Consider the following 25054-nt stretch of genomic DNA (forward strand, 5'->3'; position numbering starts at 1 on the left):
TGAGCTATGCGGTGCGAGCCGTCCGAAACAGCTCTTCTAGAACCAGGACCAGCATGTCCATACGTATGTTTAGGTAAGCGTCTAGAGCCATTTCGCGAACGCTACAACACAATAATGTTTTGAACAGACGCACGTTCGATAACGGCATCGAAAACGAAATCGAGACGGGAATGCAACTAGAAAGCAGGTCCACCTTTCGTCTTCTGGACGTCGCTGAGCTCAAAGTGCTTGCAGCGTTTCAGAACGCGCTGAACGATGCGTTTGCACTCGACGCACTGCATTTTCACAACAATCTTCTTCGTCGTCTTTGCCTTTTTGCGGAAAACAGGTTTTGTCTGCCCGCCGTAACCGCTCTGCTTTCGATCATACCGCCGTTTCCCCTGTGCGTACAATGAGTCCTTTCCCTTCTTGTACTGGACCTGCTTGTGCAGGGTGTGCTTCTTACAAGCACCTGGACAGAAAGTCCGCCGCGACTTGGGACATATGACCATGTCGGTTTGATGTCGTACACAGAGTGCTGCACGGGGGCGGGCTCAGCGCGTTGTCGAGTCGAACGCGACGTCCAGGGTACCGGTTACACCTCGAGAGCAAACAAGCCGACTGCCTAGTGTGGGCAGAAGCGAAGGCCGGTGTGCGCGCAGTCCACGCCGCGCGGCCAGTTCGTTTAGTCCGTAAATATACCAAAATATTTATGAATAGACAGGATTGTTCTGCTGGTGTTCCGCTCGCGACGTCGTCAGCGCACCGACATTCCACAGCGCAAGCGCTCTGATCGGTGCTTGGATCTCTGTTTCGGTAACACGGTGTGTTCGAACGGTACCATGCAGATTTTCGTGAAAACCCTCACAGGCAAGACTATAACGTTGGAGGTTGAGCCCTCTGACACTATTGAGAATGTGAAGAGCAAGATTCAGGACAAGGAGGGAATTCCGCCCGACCAGCAACGGCTTATTTTTGCGGGAAAGCAGCTTGAAGACGGACGCACACTCAGCGACTACAACATCCAGAAGGAGAGCACGCTGCACCTGGTATTGCGCCTGCGAGGTGGGCTCATCGAACCTAGTTTAGCGGCACTCGCTAGACAGTATAACTGTGAGAAGATGATATGTCGGAGGTGTTACGCACGGCTGCCGGCGCGCGCGCACAACTGCCGGAAGCGAAAGTGTGGGCACTCGAGCAACCTGCGGCCAAAGAAGAAGATCAAGTAGAGACACTCAGTGTTCAAAAAATTCGTGTCGGTGGACGTGGGATGTGCGGTGTACCAGCCAGGACGCCGTGGAAAGCAGCCTCGTTGCGTGTATGTGCACAAGTGCCCGTGCGCCGAGTTGCCCGCGCGTGGGCACGAAGCGCGCACCTTGCTCTGCAGCTTGCTGACCATCGCTAGCTAGTTGGTGTAAAATGCTTCGTTTGGCCTCCATTTTTTGTACATCAAGTAGGAACCCTTCGTTTACGCGGGAAAGTGCACTTGCTTGCCATCGAGCAGGAAGCTCACGCGAGCTCGCGACTTTCCCGCGCGCTGCGTTATTGGTGCCGGGCACCGCCCAGTATTCTCATGGGCTTCCGAACGACGCCTGGATTCCAAACTACGCCGAGCAAGTGCCGTTTGCCATGCCAGCTTTTGCAGCTTCCTTGTTTTCCGCTCTTGCGCTTTTGCAGCCAACGCGGCGGCGTGCGCGAACTCCTTCTCGCGAGCATCGCTGATGCTCTGCTCGAGCATGCTCGCCACGCGATGTGCAACTGTTTGCTCGGTGTGCTTGTCGACCCATTTGCGATCAGCGCGCTGATGACTTTCATCTTTCACGACGCCACTCTTTGCTCGTTTGATCAGGGCAGCAAGCCGCTGTTTGCGTCTAATTTCTTGGCCCGTACCCTGCAGAACGACTGCGTGCATCATTTCCCGTAACAGTGTGCGAGCGTATGTAGCGTTGTTTCTCGCCGTCGCTATTCTACGCCAGAGAGCGCCGGGATCTGCTGTACGACTTAGATAGAGCCGACGCACTTGTCTGAGTGCCCGTAGGATTTGCGGGTGCGAAGCGTGTTCGAGAAAATCAGCGAGACCCGGAACCAGCTCGCTGGAACCGTGGCTGGCCACATCCGATGATGTGTCCCCGGAAGAGGCCAGTTCGGATGTGTTTTTCGTCAATGGTGGAAAGTTGGCTGCAAGTTCCGCAAAATCCTGTTGGTTGCTGGGCTCATGAGCCGGCGTTGCTGGCCATGGGGATGCTGCGGACCCCGCCTGAGCACCCTCTACAGCTGGTTTCGGTGTCGAGGAACCTAAACGCGTTCGCTTCGGTTCCGGCACCTCGCAACTGGAGTGGCAAGTCTCGTCTTTGGTAGAACCGGCGGACTGCGACTCGGGTCCAGTGTCCTCTGCTGCGGTGTGCAACGTCACCAGTGACTCAGAAAGCGTCTTGGGGTTCGCTTTCCTCGACTCAGGCGTTTGCTCGACTGTGTTCGCTAAGCTTTGCTGACTCGCTGGTGCCGAGCGTTCACAGCGCCCGGCTGTTTCCTGAGAGGTCTCGTTCGGTGCCGCGCGCTTTGCCGGGCCCACCGACGCAGCACGGCGGAAGTGGAGCCACAAAGTTCCCGTGCGCGACTTGTAAAACACATCGGCACTTTGCGGCTCGATGCGTACATGATTGGGTAAGATAATATCTGTCGGTGGACGATCCTTATTCCCAGCAACGCTGACGCTCACTCGCGTTCGTGTGGCCTGGATCTCGAGTCGTTGCTCGGGCGTTCGCCGAGGTACACTCACTCGAAGCCGAACCTGGTCCTCTTGGACTTGTAGTGACCAGGGGTTCCCGGCTGCCATCGTCATCAGAGACAATGGAACAGGCAGCGCCCCGTAAAACACGCTCCTGCTTTAGCGAAACGTCTGCTTGCAGGCGGCACGGCACTCAAGGAGGTCGAAACTCCGGAAGCAAAAGAGCACCAGGTTCTGTATTGGCCGCCACGCTCCTGCCTGTGGACGCTACTGAAATCGGCAGCGTGCGAGACTCGATTCAGTCCAAGTGTTGATTATGGATGAGATTTCATCATCTCTAGCAGCACAAATGGAGAGGTATCGCGCACATCAGGCGCAAGCGGGACTATACAGCGACCTTTGGCAGTGGTAAGATTCCAGGGCGCTCTCGGCGTCGTTCGTGGAACGCGTGTCCCTCCATTCGTTGTTTCTTTCTATGACTCTTTTACGATCGCCTTTTCTGGTAGATTCACAGTCGGCTGGAATCTAGGCTCGGCTCGGCTCGGAGGGAGCGGTGTTGCCTGGAGGTCAACAACCGCAGCACATTGTCTGCTGCATGCCGAGAAGCGCGTAGGTGACGGCAACGGCACGGCGCTTGTGACTCACACATCCGGCCGGGAGTCAGACTGCGTAGCCTCGAAGCGTGACCCAATCTCGATACTTCTCGTTGACCTGGAATATCTTGATGGCTGCAAACCGAACCGCGAGGTATCGAGCATTGAGCAAGCAGCGCTGGGCTCTGCATTCTGAAGAATACGACCTCCTACGAAACGTTACACATCAGTCAGTTGAAACGGGGACGAACACGCAGTTGCTGCTCTCAGTCTCTCTCTCTCTACGGTAGCTGGCGCAGCAGCACGTGAAATATGTGCATTGGGGGAAAAGATCAGTTTGTGCCAGCACGCTGGACGGACGGCATCCAGTCGTCTAGGCGAACGTGACCGTCTCTATGGAGCAGCAGCAGCAGCAGCAGCAGCGCCTTCATGCTGCGCGGGTTTGAGGAACGTTCGCTAAAAGCCACAAACATCGCCAAAGAGGTTTCTCCAGCCCGCGACGATCGATATCTCTAACCGGGGATGCTCTTACGCATATTCCAGGCTCCTGTAAACTATAGGTAAGGATTCACTCCACGTAGTACCGGGATGACTTCTCCGTAACGCTAACGCATCATGTATCTGTCAAGACATGCATACTTGCGTGCTTGCATATGTGGATACGCTGGCCCGTGCTCGCCATGGCGATAACCGGCCGTGGTCCCGTTCCTCTCCTACAAATCGCGTAGCATCCAAAGCACAGAGACAGCGAGTATGTCGTTGGTGCAGCCGCTAATGAACTTGCTCGACCTCTACGTCGTGGCTTCAGTGCATCGCGGCTTTTGCGGTCGATGCCCCGGGGCTCGTGTCCGTTTTCGCGCACCAAAGCGTCCGAACAGAGCGGTTTGAAAAGCTTCGCTGCAAACGAGTCCGGTAATCAGTCACTTGTGGGTTTCGACGATCGATTCGGCAGCTTCTGCCAGGAAACCAAGACGATTCAGAACACGCTCTGATCTTCGTTCCATGCTGCGAGGGCGCGCCCATAGACCAGGGATGCACGCAATCCCAGCGAATTCAGGGATCCGATCATCATCAGCATCAATAATAATAATAACGGCAGCGGAAGGCGTCCTCGCTGAACCTCCCAGGTACGGCACCTCCTAGTCGACGCTGAATACGGACGCCGATGTCGAGGGAGAGGGACGTTCTCCGAGCTCGGCGCCAAGGTGGGTCGATGGTGCTGTCGCCAAGTCGACCGAACGGAGCACATCCGCCCAGGCGATCAGCTGCTGGCACCTTGCACAATGCACCGACTCTGGGAGCAAGCGCTCTGCACATGCATACTGTACAATGCACTGCAAATGAAACGATGCGGTACAGTGGAGGCAGTAGCCGGTCGCCTGCGGATACCGCTTACGACGGCCTTTTTCAACAAACTGCTCACGAGTAAAGCAGACGCAACAAAGCGTTGACAAGTCTCGGCGGCGATGAAGACTGCCGATGCCGTCCGGCTGCTTCGCCACGGCCTCCACCACGGACACATCGCGGAGGATCCGTACCGAAAGGGGCAGTGCAGCAAGCCACCGCTCACTCACGATACGTGGCTTTTGTTGATCACTCGTTCGGTGTCGGTCTGGCACCACGACACGCAAAGCGATGCAACACCACGGGCGCATGGCCAACAACCGCGCTAGCACCTGCAACCGGCCGGCTATACCATACGGCTGCTTGATGCTTGTTTCTGAACCAAGCCCAGCTTGGTGTTGTCGCTGCGTTCGACTGTTCCGAGGGTGCTGCCACTGCCACTCGAACTGCAGTGCCTGTACCTGCGAGCGGAAACCCTCGACGAAAATCAGTAATCGCCAGGGCCTAAACGCCCGAGTCCGATGCGCACCAGCCCCCTTCAGTTCTCCGTTGTGTTGACGTAAACGTCGCGACGGGTCGGTCGTGAAACCAATGTACGTCCTGTTACGCGCCCTTTTATCCGTTGACTCAGAAACAAGCAGGTAGCAGCAGTATCGCTCCGTGCTCGACGCCTCGACTTGCGTACCGCCCTCGCCTGAATCGTCGTCAGCAAACGTGCAACTGCTGAACTCGTCATGGAGACCGTAGTCCGCTTCTGTACCAGAAAATCGAGCAACAGGGTCTAGTATCATGGACCATGAGATCAATCTCAAACGTCCGTCACGTTCGATTCGTCAGTTTTCCCACGAAGATACCAGCGAGACGCCCCCGAGAGCGAACCCATTCCCCTCGTATCGATCGATCGATCCGTACCGCACATCCAGTGCGCAGATCGGCGCGAATCCGCAACGGCCGGAACACCGCCGGTGTCCTTGGCGCGAACGCACGCAACCACACGCGATGATGCACGCATCGCGTACGTTGCCTTGGATGCTGCTGCAGTCGTGCGTTTGCAGCGCGTGATGGAGCTCGACCTCGCCCAAGAGACGCTAGAGCGGAAGCGGGTGAGCACGCTCGTGCGCTGCGCTCTTCAACGACTGGAAGCAGAGCTGCGAGCTGGAACAGACACCGTCGCTGGAAGAGACGGACGATTCCCGAAGCTCACGCCGACTGCTTCGCGTGCTTTAACCTATTACGTTCGTTTGTTCACTTTAGAGTGCCTGCAGCGCTCTATTTTGGAAGCGGAGATAGAAGCTGGTGTCGGTGATCGAGCAGAGGAGTCGCTGGTGAACCTTGCAACAACCGAGACACCCGAGGACGTCGGCAGCAGGCACGTGTCGGCGGTGGAAAGCTCGAGGGTAGTCCGGGTTCAGCCCGAGCACGTGTTGCGCGTTATTCCCCAGCTACTGCTGGACTTTTAGTGTTGGAAGAATTGCAACTTCAGGTGACAGAACTCGCAAAGTACCCCATGATACCAGATCCGCGAGCGTTCCAGCTACGCCACTGCCGAACACCGGTACGACTCGATGATGCTGGCGCGATGCACGACGCTCTTTGTCTGCTAAAGCGTCCGATGACTGAATACTGCAGCGATCAACGATAGCGCCAATACCTGCACCTGGGTTGAAATTGATCTGCGCGTCCGCTGCACGTACACCCTGTCACTGGAGGTACTCGAAGATACTGCGTAGCCGCGTACGCGTCACCAATCCGGTCTCAGCCATCGAAGTGACGTCCATGGTCAGATCTAAAGGCCGCCGCAGACCGCTCTCCGCTGAAAGGCCGGGCGTGATTCGCCCGGCTGCCCGATGACGGTACTCGCTCCATCGTGTCGATAAGAGACGCTGGGCGAGCGCAAAGCGATTCGTTGTTTCCGGGCACGCCAGATGAATGACGGTGGCTGTATCACCATCCATCGTGACGCGCTCGCATCGAATAGCAGTGGCGACCTCGACAAGTGCCTCGGCCAAGTCATTCGACCATGACATATTTCGAATCTCATCGGTGAAGAGAACCAACGGCTTTTCGTGCGTTTCGATGAGAGCCGAGCGCAGAAACGCGATCGCTTTTCCATCTTCATGCGGTTGCATACCGAGCGTTAGAATAAGTGATGTACGGGCAATAACAAGATCAGGGTGGTGTATGTTTTGCAAGGTATCCTCCATTTCTACTTTGTAGTGACCATACGGATTGAGCGGTCGGCGTGGGGCATCCGTGGTATACGGCGGGTGCGGCGGCACGCCATCGAACACCTGGTCCGTCGATATCGCGACAAAGCGGCACGAACTGCGCTCCGCACCCTCTACCATGCCTGCGAGCTTGGTTGCCTCTGCTGCGTAGAGAACATGGTCAACGATTCCAGAGCGAATGTCGTCTCCGCCTGGGCCTGCGGCACCACCGTGTTTCGGAACAGCGCAAAAAACCACCGTGAGCAACGGTCCGATTTCCGTGCTTGCTCGCTGAATCAGGTCTGAAGTAGCACGTCTATCAGCGGTGTCTAGGTAAAACCATCGTACGGAAGGAGCTTTTGATCCAACCGGTGTGCACACTGACGGTCTTCGAGTGCGGTAGGTCGCCCAGACGGCACGAACGCCACTTACAGTTGGCGTTTCCGCAGCTTCGGCTGCCGCCCGCACAAGAGCGGAGCCGAGTTCACCGCTACCGCCGATCACGAGCAGACCACGCTGGCTCTCAGCGCTGCCATCATATGGGCGATAAACAGCACGAGCTCGCGAACCGTTCATACCAGAAACCGCAAGCGTGCTGCTGCTGCTGCTGCTGCGGGTCAATGGGGCTTCGCTTGTGCGTTGCTGTTCGCGAGCGCTCGCATCAACGACGAGTGCTGTGCCAGGTGTCGCTAGTAATCGTGCTACCGGTGTTTTCTGGTGCGTGTAAACGCTCCTCAGCCTCCAGAAGGACTATACGTTGGTATCTGCTCCACAGGCGCGCGACAGCTCCACCGCAGCCTCGCGATATCGTATGCGGTATCGACGGCAGCGATCGTGTCGGTGCCCAGGCGGCAACGCTCCGTAAACCTGCAGTACGCGCTCGACTGCACCGTGGTGTATTCGTCTTTGGCAATATTCTCTAACGACGAGGCATGTATCGATGTGGTGCAGGTGCCGTCAACCAGCGGGACACCTAACTCGCTGGGCAGCTCAACCAGTGCGTTCTCCATGCTCGCGACTCACCGATGCCCAGTGAGCCGACGCAGTTCGCAGACATCCCTCGGGTCCGGTCGTGCGTTTCAAACAAAAGTCACCGAACGATGCGCTGCTGTGCGTCGCGGGCGGTCAAGCGTAACGACGCGATGCCATGTGATGCGAAAGCAGTCGGAGGACGAGCTAGAGCCGGGTTGCGCTCGCCATGAAGATCCTCCGATATGCGAGGAATGTTTCCCAGGTCGTTGTAACGCACCGGATGCCTGTCTTCAATAGGAGAGTATTGGCCATGAGCAAATCCGTGCGACGGTCACGAAGAAACCGGCTCGATGTTTTGAGCTGGGCTCGAATCGATGCACATCGAGGGTTGCTCATGGTCTCGCATCAATGACGCCGAACTGACTTTCGGAAAGTGGCACTGACGTCCAACAGCGTCGCAAACTTTGCCCCCAGTGTAGCATGCGTAACATCGAAAAGGTTTCTCCGCAAGCACGAATCACTCCCAGGGGCATTTCAACCGATTTTCCTGGAGTATCGCGAATGCCTTTCAAAAGTTGAAAGCAGTCGCCAGCAGTTTACAGAAGTGGCGAGTGACCCGCCCTGGACAGAACGTCTCCACCTGACGTGCAGGCGCCATCCAGATCATTTGGACCGGCTATCCACTACTGGTTTCAAATTCTCTTGTACAAATCCACTGTAAAAGGTTGCCGCACAAAAATCTGTCTCGTCAACTCCGAAAGTCTCTTCTCCATCACCGCGCATCTCGTTATGTTGATTGCTGCGTTCAAGTCCTGGTTCACGAATTCCACACGTTTCTTGTCGTTGGTTTTACTTACTAATGCAAGTAGCCCGAACTTTCGCCCTTCTTTCTATTTGCTCTTCCGTCAGCGCTCCATACTTTGCTGTATCCTCAGGGCTCCGATGGCACTTTTGTATCTCGACCCTCTGGAGTCTACACACCGGTTCTTGGTGAATGTATGACGCTCGGAACTCATATATCGATATTGTGACAAAACGCCGTGCGCACGCCGTGTACGTTCTCGTCGTTGGAGCTGGCGTATATCCTTTTCTGGGTCATCCAGCGCCCTGCTCCGTACGCCATTATGAGTATTTGACTCTCGTCCTCCTGCAAGGCGCTCAACTGATTGAAAAGTTGGCGAATGCACGCTGCTTCCCACATTCCAAGTTCGAACGCAGACGAGCCCACTGGGGCTTTGTATACTCTTTCCACAGCGCGCCTCCCAATGAGCAGCGCGAAATTTCGTGAATTTCAGAACAGCTTGAAAGTCCGCCCCGCGGGTAGTCACCTGGCTGATCGCTTTCAGTTGCTCTCTCACTCCTGCATTCCATTTCTCAGTTTTCTTCCTCGCATTCATTTTTCCCGATTCTCGGTTCTATCTAGCACTTGAGAGCGTTAACAGACGCACGTTTTTCTGACGAAAGTTAGCGTCAATGCCATCTTCCGCACGCTTGGGTACTGCAATGGTTATGATATTCGTGTTCCAAGGGTCCGCGCCAACGACCAAATCGTTCTCATGCACTCTCTGCGTCGCAAGGTCCGCCTCCTTCTTTTCTTCATGCTTCGCCACGCCAACGACAAGGTCGTTATCCTCCACTTACTTCGTCGCTGGATCCGCCTCCTTCTTTTCTTCAACCGCCGATAGTGTAGACACAAGGTTACTCCATCAGTTTCGATCATCCCAGTGAATACCTTTTGTTTGCTCACTTTGAGACGTTTGAAATTGAAGATATTCTTCTTACTGTACGTCTCCCGGTTCTCACGGGTGAAGTCCTCCCTGCTAACATTGAACTCCGGACTGATCTCCCTCATGATGCCGTAAAGGACACCGGAGTCGATAGTCCCAAAATGTGACTTGATGTTGCACAACGGGACGACCTTGAAGCGCTTTCCCATCAGGGCAGCCTTCCGTCTCACCCATTCTTCATTTTCCCGCTGCTCAGCTCCTTTTCGGCCTTGCGTTCGAGCTCTCGGTCCAAAAACACGAAATATTGCAGGATGAGGCGATAGCACCTATCGTTATCTTTTTTCATGTCTGATACCTTTTCTTTTGTGTTGACGAGCCCCAAGACTGAACGATGCTCTTTCATAGTCGCATGGATTACAGAAGCTTCATTCGTTCGCTTTCGTGACGTCTTCTCGTCGACGAATTCGATATCTTCTTCATTCTTACGATCGTTCCTGACGCCATTGATGATGGCCCATATTCCCTGGCGGACGAAGTCCGGGTAGGGTGCAATGATGGAGTGTTTCATGAAGCTTTTGAGGTTCGTAGTCATGAGGTTCTTCATGTTCGTGAGGTACATTCTCGCCTCGTATTCGTAAATATACCCATCATCATTGTACCGAGTACCTTCGAAGCGGTATTCGTCGTGATTTTCGTGGACGGCATGCACTCACTCATTTTTCGTCGACGTTTTGCCCTGTACCAAGCATCAGGTGGCGAATGAATGTCATAATGAAAAATTCCTTCATACCTCGACTGTTCCCGTGTGCGTCACTTCGTCGTACACCTCCTCCACCGAATGCATTAGCCCAGACGAGGCCTCTATAATACTCATGGAGCACGAATCGACACGGTTTCTGATGGCCTCTTGGAACTTTTGGTTCTACGGATCCTTGATATATCCAAGAAGGCAGGCTTTCACTACCATGTCGTCGTAGTGCAGTCTTTCATGCGGGAATTGACGTTGCGACTCCCCCGTTGTTTCTTCGTCTTTTCCAATTCTTCTTTTCTCAGTACTGTTTTTCGGTTTTCTCCATCAGCCGGCGACATCAGGCTTCCGGGTTCCTTTACTTCCACTTCCATGACTTTCCTTTTTTTGAAAACGAACACACTTTAAACGTTTCTGGTATAAACCGCGAAAAATAACTTGAATATACAAACGTGAAATTTGAAAAGTAATTGAAATGAAAAACTGTATTTTTAGACGTCTTCTGCGCCAGTACAACTTGTAGGTTAGAGCAACAAGTCAACGAATGGCCAGGCTCGCGCTTCCCTTCATTGGCGAGATACACGTCGAGTCTCATGCCTGCCAGACAAGGCGGTGCCAGTTTTCGACCGTACTATATAGAAAACAGACCAGAGACTATCCACGAACTAGCAACGAGATAAGAATTTCTTTCGCCCTCTACGATTAACGTTACAAGAGGCAAAACTTGTTCCGCATTGCCAAAAATGTACCTTATGGGAGCAACGTCCCGTTATCCAAACGAGTCCTCCAGGCTCGAGCTCTCTGCGCTCCCAGTGACGGGTGCTCTGGTGAGAGGCCTGAGCAACTCGTCCACAACGCAGTTTACGCTGGAACTAGGAGCAGGATGCTGCGTCAGGGCATCGTCCTGGTCGCAGTGGACTACTAGTAGATCCCTTCGCGCTTTCGCAAACAGTACGCCTGTCTGCGCAGCTTGCTGGCTCCCAGAACGATAACTAGCCGTGTTCGCGTATCAGATGTAGCGTTCCTCAAGCCGATGCCTTCAGTGGGACTGCCAACACAGTTCTGTCTTCGTGATGCATCTGAACCAACGGTAAAGGCGCAATCGCGGACGATCATGCCGTGCGCACGACCCACGATAGAACGTACAATTCAACCAGTATGCCCGGGTCTACGTATGGGTAATGGAACTGAAAAGTAGGGCGTGGATCGATGGATGCTTTACTGCGCGCTGAAAACAACCAAAAAAGAAACGAGAAGAAAGTAGAGAAAAAGCGGACAGCCGAAGAGCGCCGGCCTATGTGAGATCGATTTGTCTATTTAAGAAAAATCGACAGCCAGCAGCGACACATCGAGAGGCGTTGGACACGCGCGCCTTGCGAACCTCCGCAGACCTGCGCAGATACCGCACACAGACGCTTTCGCACGCGTATATGGATACGTTGCTGTGACCTGCGCTGTGCGCGACCTCGGGACCCGTTGACAGGCCACATAATGCGGACAGTTAGGGTACCGAAAAAGTCGACAGAGCGTATTCCAGTACTTGAATCGGTTGTTTTGAGATCGCTGTTCGAGTTTCGAGGAGCTGTAACGCCAGCTCGGCGCGAGGGGGTCACGCAGCGCTACGAGCACGCGTGCAAGCACCTGAAAGCGTTGCGCGAACGAGTGTCGGTCATCAGCTCTGCTCCGGACGTTGAACGAGCTGGTGATGCCGTCCAAGTCATTCGAGACTACTACCGGGCGTTGCGTTTTCTGGAGACGCGCTTTGTTTTCAGGCGTGCGGTTGCACCTGCGTCAGTGCGGCGAGGTCTACTACAGCGCCAGAACGGTACGAGTACGGGGCAACAGAAGACGGGCGCAGGACACGTAGACGCTCCTAATGTAACGCTAACTTTCACTTGGATGGATGCGTTTCAAACTAGACAGCGCTGTTCGAGCTCTAGCACACAGCTGGAGAAAGCCGGTCTGCTATTCAATCTGGCGGTGTGCTATTGCACGCGGGCCCATGACCTGGTACTGCCGGAGCCGCTGACCGAGGCCGCACTCAGAGAAGCGTTACAAGGTTTTCAGTGTGCTGCTGGTCTTTTCGCACTCATTCAGCACATGTCGCTGGACAGTATTGGAGCGGACCTCACTCAGGATCTGCACCAAACGTCGCTGGATACGCTGAAACTAGTCATGCTTGGCAATGCACAACTTTGCACCGTCGATTTCGCGATTGCCGAGAATCGATCGAGTTCGACGGTGAGCTGCCTGGCAGGTGGTGCTGTCGAGCTGTACGGGCGGGCAGTAGCGAATGCCGGGACTCGTTACTTCCCCGCCGACTTTATCGTTGAATTAGAGCTGCTCCGAGATTACGCTGAGGCGGTTGCCATGCAGTACGCTGCAATGGAACTTGATGCAGACGGCACCGGGGATATCCAACGGCTCATGGCGATGCAGGAGGAGGATTTAGTAGAAAGAGCGCGGCGGTATTCCGAAGCGGTCGTCATCGCGGAAAGGCTACTCAAGAGTGAGCTCGTCCGGCGCGATACACCGTTGCAACGACGCATCGAAGCTCTTCGCGATCGATGTCGTTCCGCCCGCGAGCGCTGTGAACGTGAAAATGCGGTTGTTTTTCAAGTCGATTTCAGCAAAAGACGCGCGGATGACAGAAATCGTCACTCAGCGCCGTCGCAACTGCGTAGACGCATCCTGGCAACGACACCTGATCTACGAGAACTGGCGGCGTCGCTGGGCGATGGCCAGGCAGCGGAACGCATGGCCGCCCTGAGTCCCGCTGCGTTTCTTCCGCCGAGTTCACCGCTCTTGGCCCTACAGAATCTGGTGCCACTCGAATTCATCCCAATGCGAAATGATTACGACAAACGGGTCCGCGCTCTGGTCGAGCGAGCAGTAGAGCGGCTGCGGGAAGCGAATCGCGTTTCAGGCAGCCTGCGAAGAGAGCTGAATCTCGAAGCGATCCTCGCGAGTATTCCGAGAAAATTCTCTGACCTGCGCGAGACCGAGACACCGGAAGAACTTAACCGTGGAACGGTTGTGCGATTCAAGGAGTTGCACGCAGATCTCAACGCGGAAGAAGGTTCCGACCGACTCGCTTCAGAGCTGATCCGCCAAGCCAAGGAGAAAGTGCGGCGGGCGGAAATCCTTCTGAGCGCAGAGGCAGCGGAAGACGCGGAGTGGCGCGCTAAACTCCGAGGCCGTGCGCATCGGCCGGAATCCGCGGAAGCCCAACAGTCATACCACGCCGAACTGCATCTTATCCAAATTGAGCTGCAAGCTTGCACAGCCGCGAGGCGCAGTGTGAGCACGCGAGCCCAACATTGTCAGGAGTCGAGTGTTCGCGACGCCTTGTCCATTTTGGAACAAAACGGATCCAACGGGGAGACCACCAGTGCCGCCACTAGTACTGCAACCATCACCACCAGTGCCCCGGCTCAGTGTGGGTCCATTTTCGACCATCGGTCGCGGGTAATCACCACTGAGCACCCAGTGGCTGTGCAGTTGCACCATGCTGCAGCGCGACTGGTTGACATGGAGACACGCAGGGACGCGGTCGCGCGCGAACTAGAACAGCAGCGCTTTTCGGACGACTTTGGGTGCACCCTGCTCGAAGATCCGCTGCCGGATGATGATTTCCACGCAAGCGCAACCGAAATTATCGAGCGAATCATCGAACGGCGTTATGGGGCCCTCATTCGACGCGCGGAAGATCTCCTAGGGAGCGTGGCTTCCAGTGCGCGCCACGAACTCATCAAGGCGGTCGAAGATCTCAAAAGTCTGCGGGCGGAGAGGGATCGCGAGCTGGCCGCAGCTGCAGATTTGGCCGGGCGGGTGCATCGAGCCATTGAGGATATGCAGGCGCTCATTCAGGAAAGAAACCGCGTGCGAGAGCGCTGTTCCCGTCTTCTCGAACGATCCGAAGCATTACTCGGGAGCGTCGAGGGGTTCTGTGAAGCGCGTCGACTTGAAGTTTCGCTAGGGTCGTCATGAGGCCGTCGTTGTCGCTCGCGTGCCCATCATCCGCTAGGCCCGCTTCACGAGCCGGCCAATGTCTATACTCGATACGCATCGGGCAATACGCAGCTTGCCGACTCGCAGTCGAGTGTAGGCGCTCTATTGCTTCTTGGTCACATTGACCTGCATTTCGCATGCATTGTCTATGGGTGCTTTTTGGATCAGGGCCTGGCGCTGACCTACTGTATGGACGCGTCCATGAGCGGTTCCATATTCGCAGGTCGAAATGCTCCGCACGTTTGGTAGTTGTCCTTGCGTGTGGTGTTCATTTCTTGGTTCCGTAACCACTGCACGATTGTGTTGAGGTCAAGCGTAGCGCTCGTCATTGCAGCACAGTGAACTGAGCAGTCTTCTGTACGCTTATTGCAAACAAAACGAGAAGATGTCATTGTTTCTGAAGCCATATTCGTGCCAAAAGACATTTGCGCTTTGATTCGGTACAAAACTCGTCTTCGTCCGAGTCGTGAAGCGATCATCACCAGCACCGCGAGCGTCGGCTCTGACGTCGGGCGCACCACAAAGCGCGAGCCGCGAGTGCTCGTCCTTAGCGCGTGCGCTGACAGTCACCAGAAGACAACAGAGTCACGCCGAGCACAAGTACGTCAAATCTCTTCCCCAAAAAACCCTTGTTATATATACATAAAGAGCGTTCGCAGTCTCTAGGAGACAGCTGCCTCCGAGGCGCTAGCGTCGGCGGTGGGTACCGGCTGCGAGTCATCCGGGGAAGCGTCGAGCTCGAGGACGTTTGCCCAGTCGCAGCAACGCTTCATACCTCTTTTGACGACGTGAACTTCCGGATCTTCACCCTCTAACATCAAGAGAAGCGAAAATAGCGCCTGCATGACGTAAGCGGCAGCGAGACGCTGACCAGCAGCCTGCCGCAACCGCCGAACCGAATCGCCATCGTTTCGTTGCTGCAACCGCTTTTGCCAAGCAGCCAGCTTCCGCAATCTTCTTTCCATCAAGCGAACACGTAGCTCGGCATCGGCTAAGAACTGATCCAGTTCAGACGCACCAAAACTTGTAGAGGTCATGTTGCGACTGCTGCACGCTGTTACCAGCGGCGGCAGCGCGACATGCATGTCGCGTTTGTTGCGGCTGCATGCATGGGCGCCCAGCCTCAGCGTCAGCCTCAGCGCCCAGCCTCTGCAGTGGAAAAGGGGCGCTGCAGCAGCGGTCGATACGCTTGCATATCTTTGACACATTATAGTACATCCTAGTACATAGTATTATATCAGAGGACAGATCTTCGGATGCTGCGCCTGGTGGTGTCACACGTGACATGCAATCGTCGCCGATACCATGGACGCGGCCGCGAACCACGCTCCACAAACTGGAACGCTGCCTCGTTCTCTTAGGCTATCGTGTGTGCTATACGGCCGTGGTGTGAAGCGCAGCGCAGCAAGTATTCACGAGCAGCACCATAAATATGGTTTTGAAAGCACATGAACTTCGAGGAAAGTCCAGACAAGAGTTGGAGCAGCAGTTACAAGCGCTGAAGACGGAACTTCAGCAGCTGCGTGTGCTGCAGGTAAGCGGTGGCGGCGCTGGCAAGCTCGGGAAGATGTAAGTTGTTGTTCGCCTGCTGTGCGTGTGTTTATGTAGATGTTCGTGATGAACACTAGAGCTTTGATAGGGACATTTGAGGGTGCAGCAAGGGATTCTTGCGGGCGCTCTTTGAAACTTGCTCTTTCTGATGGGGCGCGGCTCGGGAACCAGAACTAACCACTTGTAGTAAGGAGGTGCGCAAGTCTATTGCTAGGGTATTGACGGTTATGTCTCAGGCGAGGAGAAAAGCGTTGCGAGAAGAATACATGAATAAGAAGTTTAAGCCGTTGGATCTGCGGCCGAAGCTTACGCGAGCGATGCGGCGGAAGTTGTCGAAGACGGACGCCGCACGCAAGACCCTCCGTCAACAGAAGCGCGAGCAGAACTTTCCAAAACGGCGTTTTGCGATCTTGCCCGTACCGCGTGATTCTCTCATGCAATCAGAATAAGTGGTCTACGGAACCAGTGAAAACGGCGTTTTGCGATCTTGCCGGTACTGCGTGATCCTCGCATGTTCTCAGACTAGTTCGTCCACTGACCTGACCGCATCGATACGTGACGAGGTGCGAGCGCGTTACCGTCCACAACGATGCCTGCCTGCATGTCTCTCTCTCTCTGTATGTGTGTGTGTGTGTGTGTGTCGAGAACGTGCTCTTTTACCAACCGCACGCAACGTCTGGTGAACAGCCTTGCTAAAGGTACACGCGCTACACCTGCACGACCATGGAGGCGGCAACCGAAGCGCCGTACACACCGCATTCGCTCCATTATGGTGTGCCACTGCCAAGTCGTGCAAACGCGACCAACGATGATCTCGCTTCGCTCGACTTGCGCGATGAGCACTCAAACATCGAGGCCGGCAACCGGGCATCATCTCTAGCTGCGGCAAAAGCACAGGACACGTCACTTCGCGTCCAGCATGAAATCACCCTCACCGGTACCACGCGATATCGCCTGCAAGGCAACGCGTCCTTGCTCCTCGAACGAACCCATCTCCGAGCTGGACACTAACCAGACCATTAAAGCATTTGCATAACGCCATCGCTTTACGCCAGTTTGCCAGTTCCGCGCATTGTCCTGGCGAGTTCCCCGTTTCCACCACCACAAGCCTAGGATGCATCGTCAACGTTGCCAGCATCAGACGCTGATCGGTTCTAGAACCAACCCTGTAATTGTTCCATATCGAGGACACTGGCTGGTATGCGGGCGATGCGAGCACACAAGTTCAGACGATTCCGTCGAAGCGCTGGCTCATCCACCATGACCATGACGCCGTCCAGAAACGCATCTACGCTCGGTCGAAGCGTACGTAACGCCTGTACCATGCCCAGCACGTCGTCGTTGGTGAACGGTGGCTGATCGGCATCGAAGCCGCCCCGACGAAGCGCCTCCCACAACGCTACTTCCACTTGATCCTGGAAAAGCGCGGGATCGACGCTACCGTCCAGGTCCGGTTGGCCTCGAACCAGGCGCGCGGGTCGCAGGTAGCAGGTAACTGCATCACGAAAGCGCTCTTCTGCCATGAGTGGATAGAGTTGCTGCAGGACACGATACGCTCGAGCGGGTCTCCGTCGATGGCACTGAAGCACAGCACGCACAGCGCTCACATGGAGACCTGTCGCCGACGCCTGGGACTGGTCCGCGCCCCGAGCAACATCGAGTGCAGGTAGACTGGAATCCGGATCCAGGAGCCACTGTTCAAAGCGCTTGTCCATAAAGTCAAGCAAATCGGCGAGCGTTTCCTCGCGAATCGACATGTGCTGCTTGGCATACACCGCGGCCGCTGCCTCAGCGAGCGCACTGAGCTCAACGCCGTCAAAGGCGCCACGGCAGAGGATTTGGACGACGCCAAGCGCCGCTCGACGGAGCCCAAAAGGATCCGAGTTGGCCTTGGGTGCGAGACCAATACCAAAAAGGCCCACCAGCGAGTCCATGCGATCACTCAGGGCGAGCGCGACCCCGGCTGGGGTGCGCGGTACCTGGTCACCCGCACTGCGGGGTAGCACAATCTCAAAGAGTGCCCGCGCGACATCGTCGCGATAGCCCTGCTTCCGTGCGTAGTGCTCACCCATGATGCCCGCCAGTGAGGTAAACTCCACAACAAGCTGGGTTGCTAGATCGGCTTTGCAGAGCGCAGCGGCTTCTGTAGCAACCTGGCGTACCTGCTCCCAGTCTGGCGTTGGACTTTGTGCGCGCATCCGCGGTGAAGCAGTGTCCACTGGAGAATCGCATGGCGAAGGTACCGGTGCCGGTACGCCTGCGTCCTCGTGATGCCTGTAGTGCCGCTGTGCAAGCGCATCCACGACGAACGGTACCAGCGCTTCGATGCGTCTCGTCTTGTCCAGCATGGAGCCGAGGCGCTCCTCGAAGATCAATCCCTCGAGCTTGGGCACAAAGGAAGCTAACGGCCGTTTCAGATCCGCTTCGTAGAAGAACTTGGCATCCGCGAAACGTGCCTGGATCACGGCTTCGTTCCCGCGACGCACTAGGTCAGCGTTTCGTAAGCGTCCATTGGCAACAATCACAAACGCATTCCGTAGTCGCAAATCATTCGAGTCTTGCTCGGTCGATGTCGACATCGAGCCAGACGCCTCAATGGGGAAGTAACGCTGGTGCTTCTGCATCACCGTGATCAGTACTGGAGATGGAAGCGCCAGGTACGCCTCATCAAACGATCCAAGAAGCACTTGCGGAGACTCAATGAGCCGCGCGACCTCATGGAGCATTGTCCGTTCTGGGTCGTAGATGACACCGTCTTGTTGGAGCGCCAGCGCGTTTGCCTGCCGCAGGATGGACTGCTCGCGAGCCGACACCTCAGCGACAATGTTCGCTCGCTCCAGGACCCGGTCGTAGAGCTGCGCATGCGATACAGGCAGCTGGGGTGCAATCCCGGATGCCCGCAATCCCCAGGTCACCGGGGCCGACACCACACCACCAAAGGCCACTGGAATCACTTGGTCATCGAGCATGGCCAGCAACCAGCGCACCGGACGTGAATACAAGACACCCGACTCGTTCCAGCGCATACTCCGACGGAACTGAATCTTTGCTAGAACCGAGTCGACCAGGCGCTCATGGAGCAGAGGTAAGGCACGCTGGCCTTGAATGGTGCGATTCAGAAAGATATACTCACCCTGTTTGGTCGCTTTTCGTTCAGTCTCAGCCTCCCAGTTCCGGATTTGATGACGCTGGGCGAAGGCCTGACCCACAGCCGTCAGTTTCCCGGTCTGAGCATCTATCGCAACTCGAGACGGTGGGCCACGGATCTGGGTCCACTGGTCTGGCTGCTTGTGAGCAACACCCTCGACGAGAATCGCATGGCGTCGTGGTGTCGCTCGCACGTGCACTTTCACTCGACCAGCGTCTGGGAGCAAGCGACTTGAGTGTAGAAGTTGCAACAGGTGTTCACGTAGCTGCTCCACGGCAGCATCAAGATCTGCTGGCGGCAATTCCTCGGTCCCTATCTCGATTAGCAACGTGGCGCCCTCACCGGATGTCTGTCGTCCTGGAGCGGCGACGGTATCCGCAGCATCGCGCTGCACCTGCTCAGTGTGCACAGCTTCATTGGCGTGGCTCGTGGGTGCAGCGCTAGCCGCAACAATCGCTGGCTGCTGTCCGAGTGGAAAGCACAGCTCCGCTCGGCGTTCCAGCCACAAGGCGGCTACCTCGCGCGCCAGCGAACGCATACGACGAAAGTAGGCCGCACGCTCGGCAACACCAACGGCGCCACGAGCATCCAGGATGTTAAAGGTGTGACTTGTTCGCAAAACGTAATGATACGCTGGAATCGGTAATCGCTTTTGGAGCAGCTCACGTGCTTCGGCCTCAGAGAGGTCGAACAGGTGGCGCTGTCGCTCGACATCAGCCTCTTCGAGATTGTAGCGACTCATTTCGATTTCGTTCTGGAGGAACACCTCGCCGTAGGTAATGCCCGGCGCATACAGAATATCCTTGAAGTGGCTCTTTCCTTGAACGGTCATCAAGATACGCTCCATCCCATAGGTAATCTCCAGTGCAATGGGATCCAGGGAGAAGCCGCCAACCTGTTGAAAGTACGTGTACTGGGTGATCTCGCAGCCGTCCATCCACACCTCGTAGCCGAGCCCCCAGGCGCCGAGTGCTGGTGATTCCCAGTTATCTTCCACGAAACGAATATCATGGGCGTCAATGTCGATGCCCAAGGCAGCGTACGAGCCAAGCAGTAGCTCCTGACTATTCGGTGGCGCTGGTTTCAGGATAACTTGGAACTGCGTATGTTGCTGGATACGGTTCGGGTTCTCGCCATAGCGCGAGTCGTCAGGGCGCACCGAGGGTTCCTCGTAGGCCACGTTCCAGGGCTCTGGTCCCAGCGCACGGAGGAACGTTGCTGGATTCATGGTGCCGGCCCCAACTTCGGCGTTATAGGGTCGCCAGAGTAAGCAGCCACGTTCGGCCCAGTAGATCTGAAGTCGCAGAATAGCCTCTTGAAAAGTCAGTGCCCCGGTGCCGTTTGCTCCAACAGCTCCACGCGGACGCGTCTCTACGTTTGTCTTTGCAGTGGTGCGCGTACCGGTGCCCGCAGGCGCTGCTGACTCTGCGGCCATACCGTCGCTCGCGCGAACGTTCTCTGTTGAACCGGGCGCCCTGAGCGTTTCTCCGGACGAAGGCGGCGTTGCACTCGCCGAATGTGTGCAAAGAGGGCCTGAATGGCGACGTCGTGGAACCGACCAGCTCAGCCGCTGACTGGCAACACGCCCGCAAGGCGACCAGCGCACGCCGTGTCCCGTGCCTCGCCAAACAGTGCGCACACACGCCCGAACCTGAAGCGCAGCTGCGCTGAACAACATGGTCGGTGTACCTGATCGATGCTCATGTGCCAACCTCTTCACCATCGAACGCACACCGATGAAACAATTGAGCGTCCTCACTGATATCGGCTAGCTAGTCGCCCTGCTACGCAGCTAGCAAAGTACCAAGCCTACCGAGCAGACTGCGTTGACCAGTGCACCCGCAGCCAAGCCTCTGTCGCAACGGAGACACACACGTTCGGTGACGGCAACACAGTGCCGACGACACCGCTTCCTACACGCCTGTACCTGTCGAGTTGGTATCGAACTGTATGAACCTGAACTAAATAATATTAAATGGTATTAGAATGGAAGAAACGCACTAGCCTCGAAATGATCCATGCGCGCAGCGCTGCGCACGGTGCCTGCACCGTCCGCGATGCACCCCCGTGGTGCTGGTGCATGCCGCACGCCCTGCGTGCAACGGCGACTGCAGCCGTCGGGTTTTGCGCCAGCGCGCCTCGATCGCTTCGAGAATCGCGCGTGCGTGCGCGATCCGTTTCACGATTCGGGGGGGTATGCTGGCGAGCTCCGGACCGCAAGCATCGTTGTACGTTGGTTGGTGTGTGTTTCGCAGTACCTTCATGGACGTTATCGGAGCCGTGGGTCGACTGAATACACTCTCAGAGGACGTGCTTGTGCGCTGGGTGGACGCGCTTCTGCAGGGTCAGTTCGGAGTGGTCAGCAGGAGCGCGCAGCCGGTGTCGATGCCGCTCTACCGGCGCTTGTTGGCGACGTGGGTCTTCCTTTACCTTGGATCTCTTGTACTTTATTACCTATTTGCGAGTATTGACTACTTTTTGGTGTTCGTGGCGTTTCGTAAGGCTACCGTAGGCACGAAATACCGTGCAAACTGGCGAGAAATCTGGAGAGAGGTGCGCATGTCGACCTGGTCACTCGCTGTGATGTCGCTTCTCACAACACCAATAGAGCTTCTGGTGCAGCTGGGGTATACCCGCGTCTATGACGATCCAAGGAAGCACGGGATCTTGTACTTTATTCTCTCCCCCGTGCTATTCTTGGTGTTTAGCGATACCTTGATCTATTTTATTCACCGGGGCCTGCACCACCGCCGCGTGTATCGATTCCTCCACAAACCGCATCATTCATTCATTGATACGACGCCGTTCTCGGCGTTTGCATTCCATCCCCTCGACGGTTTCGCCCAGGGCTTTCCGTATCAGTTATTCGTGTTGATTTTCCCGTTTCACAGTCTCCTACATCTGATATCCCTCGCTGTGGTCGGGCTCTGGACGATCAATATTCACGATCGGGTGAGTCTCAGCATCCCCGGGGTGAATGGCGCTGCCCATCATCGCATCCACCATACAACGTTTCGTTCCAACTATGGACAGTACTTTACATTCTGGGATCGTGTCTTCGGGACACACAAAGATCCCAAGCAGTGGCATGCGATTCGGTTTCGGGAGGAGGATGTGTACGGAGCCGCGGCCGGCAAGGGATATCTCCAATCCAAGTGCGTCGTTGCCAACGAGGTCTCGGTCGAAGCTGCGAAATGACCCCTCGTCTACGGAGGGCGCGATCGTGACAGAATCGACGATGCCCACTGACGGTCTTTTCGTGCCGCAACATTCGTAAAAGTCCGTGACGTGTTTGTAGTGTACCTGGGAGTGCACCCGAGCCGACTGCGTACCACGTATGTATCGGAGGCGCGTTTCCAGCACACGGAGCAGAGGCTCTAGTTCTGGCCCCGTTTGCGTACCCGCTTTCCTCCCTGCAGCGGCAATGAGACGAGCGGTTTGCGCTCTGCGCAGGGCAGTGCGTCCCCGCCGACACTCGCTGGCACTCGAAAAAGAGTGCCCGACATTAGCGCGTGGTATTCCCTGCACCGGTGCTGACGCTCAGTCGCTGTCGCGGTGTGCAATACGATGCAACCCTGGAGCCGGCCGCTGGGTACGCCACGACCGAACAGAGGCGACTTGAACTTTTGCGAGCGAGCTGGAAGCGTGCGTCACCGGCCAGTTTCACCCGCTCGGTGGCAAAACATTGAAGCGGCAACTGCTGGCTACCGACCTTGTCCACTTGTCGTTAAGCTGCTGTGGAGGCTTTTTGCTGGAAAGCAAGTCGGAGGCGCCAGGCCCTCGAAGCCGCCCCGTCGTGCTTTCAATTTCGACCACTGTAAAAACGGTTTTCATTAGCCTGAACGCACACACATACACATACACAGGTATCTTGTGGGCGTATCAGAAATGATCCTCTTTAAAACACGCTTCTTCTGGCACAACTTACATGTTACTCGGCGTCTACACAGAGCGGCTGGACTCCTCGTCTCTGCGCGCCAGCTACATCTCCGCATCGACATGTCAGCGTTGAGGGTGCGGGCTCTAGCGGTACATCCTCTTTGCACTATGTTCGTATTGGCGTACGCAATTTTACCCGGCATTGCTGACGTTCTAGCCAGAAGGAAATATGATGCAGTGGTCCTTGATCAGTTTGGTGTGCTGCACGACGGAAAACGTGCCTACCCATTTGCCATAGACTGTGTGCGGGAGCTGCACCGCCGCCACGTGCCCTGCGTGGTTGCATCGAACTCTTCTCGTCTCCGTGAGGACTGCCTAGAACAGCTGGAGTCGCTCGGTTTCCGTCGTGAGTGGTTTGCAGGTGCCGTGACCTCAGGTCAACTGACACAAGACGCTTTGCTGGAGTTGCGACAAGCGCTCCGGAACCGCCAGCGCGAAGAGCCGCCAGCTACCCGAGTCTTCCACACGAACTGGACGGATCGCGGCCGCGCAACTTTGCCCTCCCGAAAGCCGGATAATCTTACATACGACTACAAACCAGTCGGTATGCGGGTGGAGGACGCGGAGCTGGTGGTGACCCACGGGACCGAGGGCGTTACGCAAGAAGACGGCCAGACAGTTGCACCGCTGCCCTATGCGACACTGGTTAGCCTCCTCCGCGAGTGCGCAAGGCGCCAGCTCCCGCTGTGGTGTAGTAATCCGGACCTCGTAACCGTGGTTGGAGGCGTGAACTACGTGATGCCTGGATCACTGGCCCAGGCGTATGAGAAAATGCTCGCTGATGAAGACGTCGACGCTGAGACCATTCGGCAGCTCGTCCTTCGATTCGGGAAACCCGAGCTGCCAGTCTATGAGACAGTGCATCGTATTCTCGGACTGGAGCCAGTCTGGCGCAAACCGCCAACCATGGTTCACCAATCCACTGCGACAAGAGCGAAAAGCGTGACGGAGGACAAGACCGGAGCTAGTACACGACTCTTGGCGATAGGAGATTCGCTCTTGCACGACATCTTGGGCGGACACAACGCTGGCATGGACACGGTACTGGTTGCCGGTGGTATCTATGCGCGAGAGTTCTTCGGCATACCTGCGGACGCCGAAAGCGCTGCATCGATTGTGCTGCAGAACAAATGCGAGATCAAAGCCGCTGCTGTGGAGTACCTGTTGCATCATTTCGATTCGCCTGTCACGCCAAGTTTTGTTACGGCGTACTTTCGATGGTAAACGAAGTCGCTGAGAGCACGTATGCTGTACTTGAATCAATTTTGTGCTGCAATCTTGAGAGCCGTAGAAAAGAGATCAATCCAGCGCTTCCGCTAGCGTGCATCGAAAGGCGATCTACTCTGGATTCCCGGGAGCAACGGGATATAGACCTCGAGCAGACGCCTGCTACAGTGTGACCAAGTTGGCTTTTATGCGTCCGGTGTCGGCAACAGGGTGCATACAACATCGCAATAATGGTTTATGGTAGGCTTGCCACATGGAGGATCGCTTCAGCGAGCCTGTTGCCCAAAGCGCAAGTCCGGTTATCTGGTCGTGGCGCTGAAGCGTTTGGACCGGAGCAGAGTGGCAGCCATTGCCTTGCGTGCGGGTTTCATTACAACTGCGTATGCGAAGAACCCCGGTTAGACTTTTCGAGTGTATACCATAGAAAAATGGATCACTGTTGTGAGGTCATTGTAGTTGACGCGTGAACGCGTTCGTGCAACGCTCGGTGCGACTCCACCAGTATCTGCGTCCGTCTATGTGTGTTCGTGTGTATCAGGGCATATGTTTTTCAACAAGTTCTGCGCACTGCTTTACGACGCACATCAACGCCTGCGAAAAGCGTACACCATACCGTCGATACCGGGACAACGCGCTCAACCGCTGCGTCCGTCACTGACACTAGACGTTGAGCCGCGCTCTCAGCTCTCCAGGCATTCATCTGCCGTATTCATGTTGCTGAGACTCCAAGAACTGTAGACCTAGCATGACAGTAAATGTTCACGTGCAGAGAGATGAGAAACTGCAGAGAAATACGAACCTTTCATATGTAGATATTAGGGATTGTGTAGCCTGCACAGCATATCAAGCTTGTACTGCTCATCTCTACACATCCCATACA

The 25054-nt window shown here is 55.8% G+C and overlaps 12 protein-coding genes and 1 non-coding gene across 13 annotated transcripts, besides 2 other annotated features; 6 read left to right on the forward strand and 7 right to left on the reverse strand.

Moving 5' to 3' along the window:
- Positions 1–176: 176 nt before the first annotated feature.
- On the reverse strand, positions 177–491 carry CYME_CMC044C (60S ribosomal protein L44; the record flags this gene model as incomplete). The annotated part of the gene is made up of 1 exon (XM_005535216.1): positions 177–491. One exon carries the CDS (start codon positions 489–491, stop codon positions 177–179), a length of 315 nt encoding a protein of 104 aa, XP_005535273.1.
- Positions 492–821: 330 nt separating this feature from the next.
- CYME_CMC045C (60S ribosomal protein L40, ubiquitin fusion protein) lies at positions 822–1208 on the forward strand (the record flags this gene model as incomplete). Its single annotated transcript, XM_005535217.1, has 1 exon — positions 822–1208. One exon carries the CDS (start codon positions 822–824, stop codon positions 1206–1208), a length of 387 nt encoding a protein of 128 aa, XP_005535274.1.
- A 239-nt stretch (positions 1209–1447) lies between these two features.
- CYME_CMC046C (hypothetical protein) lies at positions 1448–2821 on the reverse strand (the record flags this gene model as incomplete). The annotated part of the gene is made up of 1 exon (XM_005535218.1): positions 1448–2821. The coding sequence occupies one exon, from the start codon at positions 2819–2821 to the stop codon at positions 1448–1450; it is 1374 nt and encodes a 457-aa protein (XP_005535275.1).
- Positions 2822–4439: 1618 nt separating this feature from the next.
- Positions 4440–5435, reverse strand: CYME_CMC047C (hypothetical protein, conserved; the record flags this gene model as incomplete). Its single annotated transcript, XM_005535219.1, has 1 exon — positions 4440–5435. The coding sequence occupies one exon, from the start codon at positions 5433–5435 to the stop codon at positions 4440–4442; it is 996 nt and encodes a 331-aa protein (XP_005535276.1).
- Positions 5436–5705: 270 nt separating this feature from the next.
- Positions 5706–6104, forward strand: CYME_CMC048C (hypothetical protein; the record flags this gene model as incomplete). The annotated part of the gene is made up of 1 exon (XM_005535220.1): positions 5706–6104. The coding sequence occupies one exon, from the start codon at positions 5706–5708 to the stop codon at positions 6102–6104; it is 399 nt and encodes a 132-aa protein (XP_005535277.1).
- Positions 6105–6344: 240 nt separating this feature from the next.
- CYME_CMC049C (similar to dTDP-4-dehydrorhamnose reductase) lies at positions 6345–7427 on the reverse strand (the record flags this gene model as incomplete). The annotated part of the gene is made up of 1 exon (XM_005535221.1): positions 6345–7427. The coding sequence occupies one exon, from the start codon at positions 7425–7427 to the stop codon at positions 6345–6347; it is 1083 nt and encodes a 360-aa protein (XP_005535278.1).
- Positions 7428–8545: 1118 nt separating this feature from the next.
- Positions 8546–11344: a sequence feature (repetitive element).
- A 445-nt stretch (positions 11345–11789) lies between these two features.
- On the forward strand, positions 11790–14288 carry CYME_CMC051C (similar to programmed cell death 6 interacting protein; the record flags this gene model as incomplete). The annotated part of the gene is made up of 1 exon (XM_005535222.1): positions 11790–14288. One exon carries the CDS (start codon positions 11790–11792, stop codon positions 14286–14288), a length of 2499 nt encoding a protein of 832 aa, XP_005535279.1.
- A 683-nt stretch (positions 14289–14971) lies between these two features.
- CYME_CMC052C (hypothetical protein) lies at positions 14972–15394 on the reverse strand (the record flags this gene model as incomplete). The annotated part of the gene is made up of 1 exon (XM_005535223.1): positions 14972–15394. The coding sequence occupies one exon, from the start codon at positions 15392–15394 to the stop codon at positions 14972–14974; it is 423 nt and encodes a 140-aa protein (XP_005535280.1).
- A 347-nt stretch (positions 15395–15741) lies between these two features.
- Positions 15742–16309, forward strand: CYME_CMC053C (60S ribosomal protein L35; the record flags this gene model as incomplete). The annotated part of the gene is made up of 2 exons (XM_005535224.1): positions 15742–15878; positions 16048–16309. 2 exons carry the CDS (start codon positions 15742–15744, stop codon positions 16307–16309), a joined length of 399 nt encoding a protein of 132 aa, XP_005535281.1.
- Positions 16310–17014: 705 nt separating this feature from the next.
- CYME_CMC054C (glycine--tRNA ligase) lies at positions 17015–20731 on the reverse strand (the record flags this gene model as incomplete). Its single annotated transcript, XM_005535225.1, has 1 exon — positions 17015–20731. One exon carries the CDS (start codon positions 20729–20731, stop codon positions 17015–17017), a length of 3717 nt encoding a protein of 1238 aa, XP_005535282.1.
- Positions 20732–21204: 473 nt separating this feature from the next.
- On the forward strand, positions 21205–22206 carry CYME_CMC055C (probable lathosterol oxidase; the record flags this gene model as incomplete). The annotated part of the gene is made up of 1 exon (XM_005535226.1): positions 21205–22206. One exon carries the CDS (start codon positions 21205–21207, stop codon positions 22204–22206), a length of 1002 nt encoding a protein of 333 aa, XP_005535283.1.
- Positions 21446–22956, reverse strand: CYME_CMC056T. Its single transcript, XR_002461215.1, has one exon. It is a non-coding gene; the product is annotated as a hypothetical transcript (transcript).
- On the forward strand, positions 22897–24171 carry CYME_CMC057C (hypothetical protein, conserved; the record flags this gene model as incomplete). The annotated part of the gene is made up of 1 exon (XM_005535227.1): positions 22897–24171. The coding sequence occupies one exon, from the start codon at positions 22897–22899 to the stop codon at positions 24169–24171; it is 1275 nt and encodes a 424-aa protein (XP_005535284.1).
- A 225-nt stretch (positions 24172–24396) lies between these two features.
- Positions 24397–25054: part of a sequence feature (possible transcribed region) that runs on past the window's edge.

This window comes from Cyanidioschyzon merolae, chromosome 3, assembly GCF_000091205.1.
Source record: "Cyanidioschyzon merolae strain 10D DNA, chromosome 3, complete genome".
In the NCBI taxonomy this organism is placed as follows: Eukaryota; Rhodophyta; class Bangiophyceae; order Cyanidiales; family Cyanidiaceae; genus Cyanidioschyzon; species Cyanidioschyzon merolae.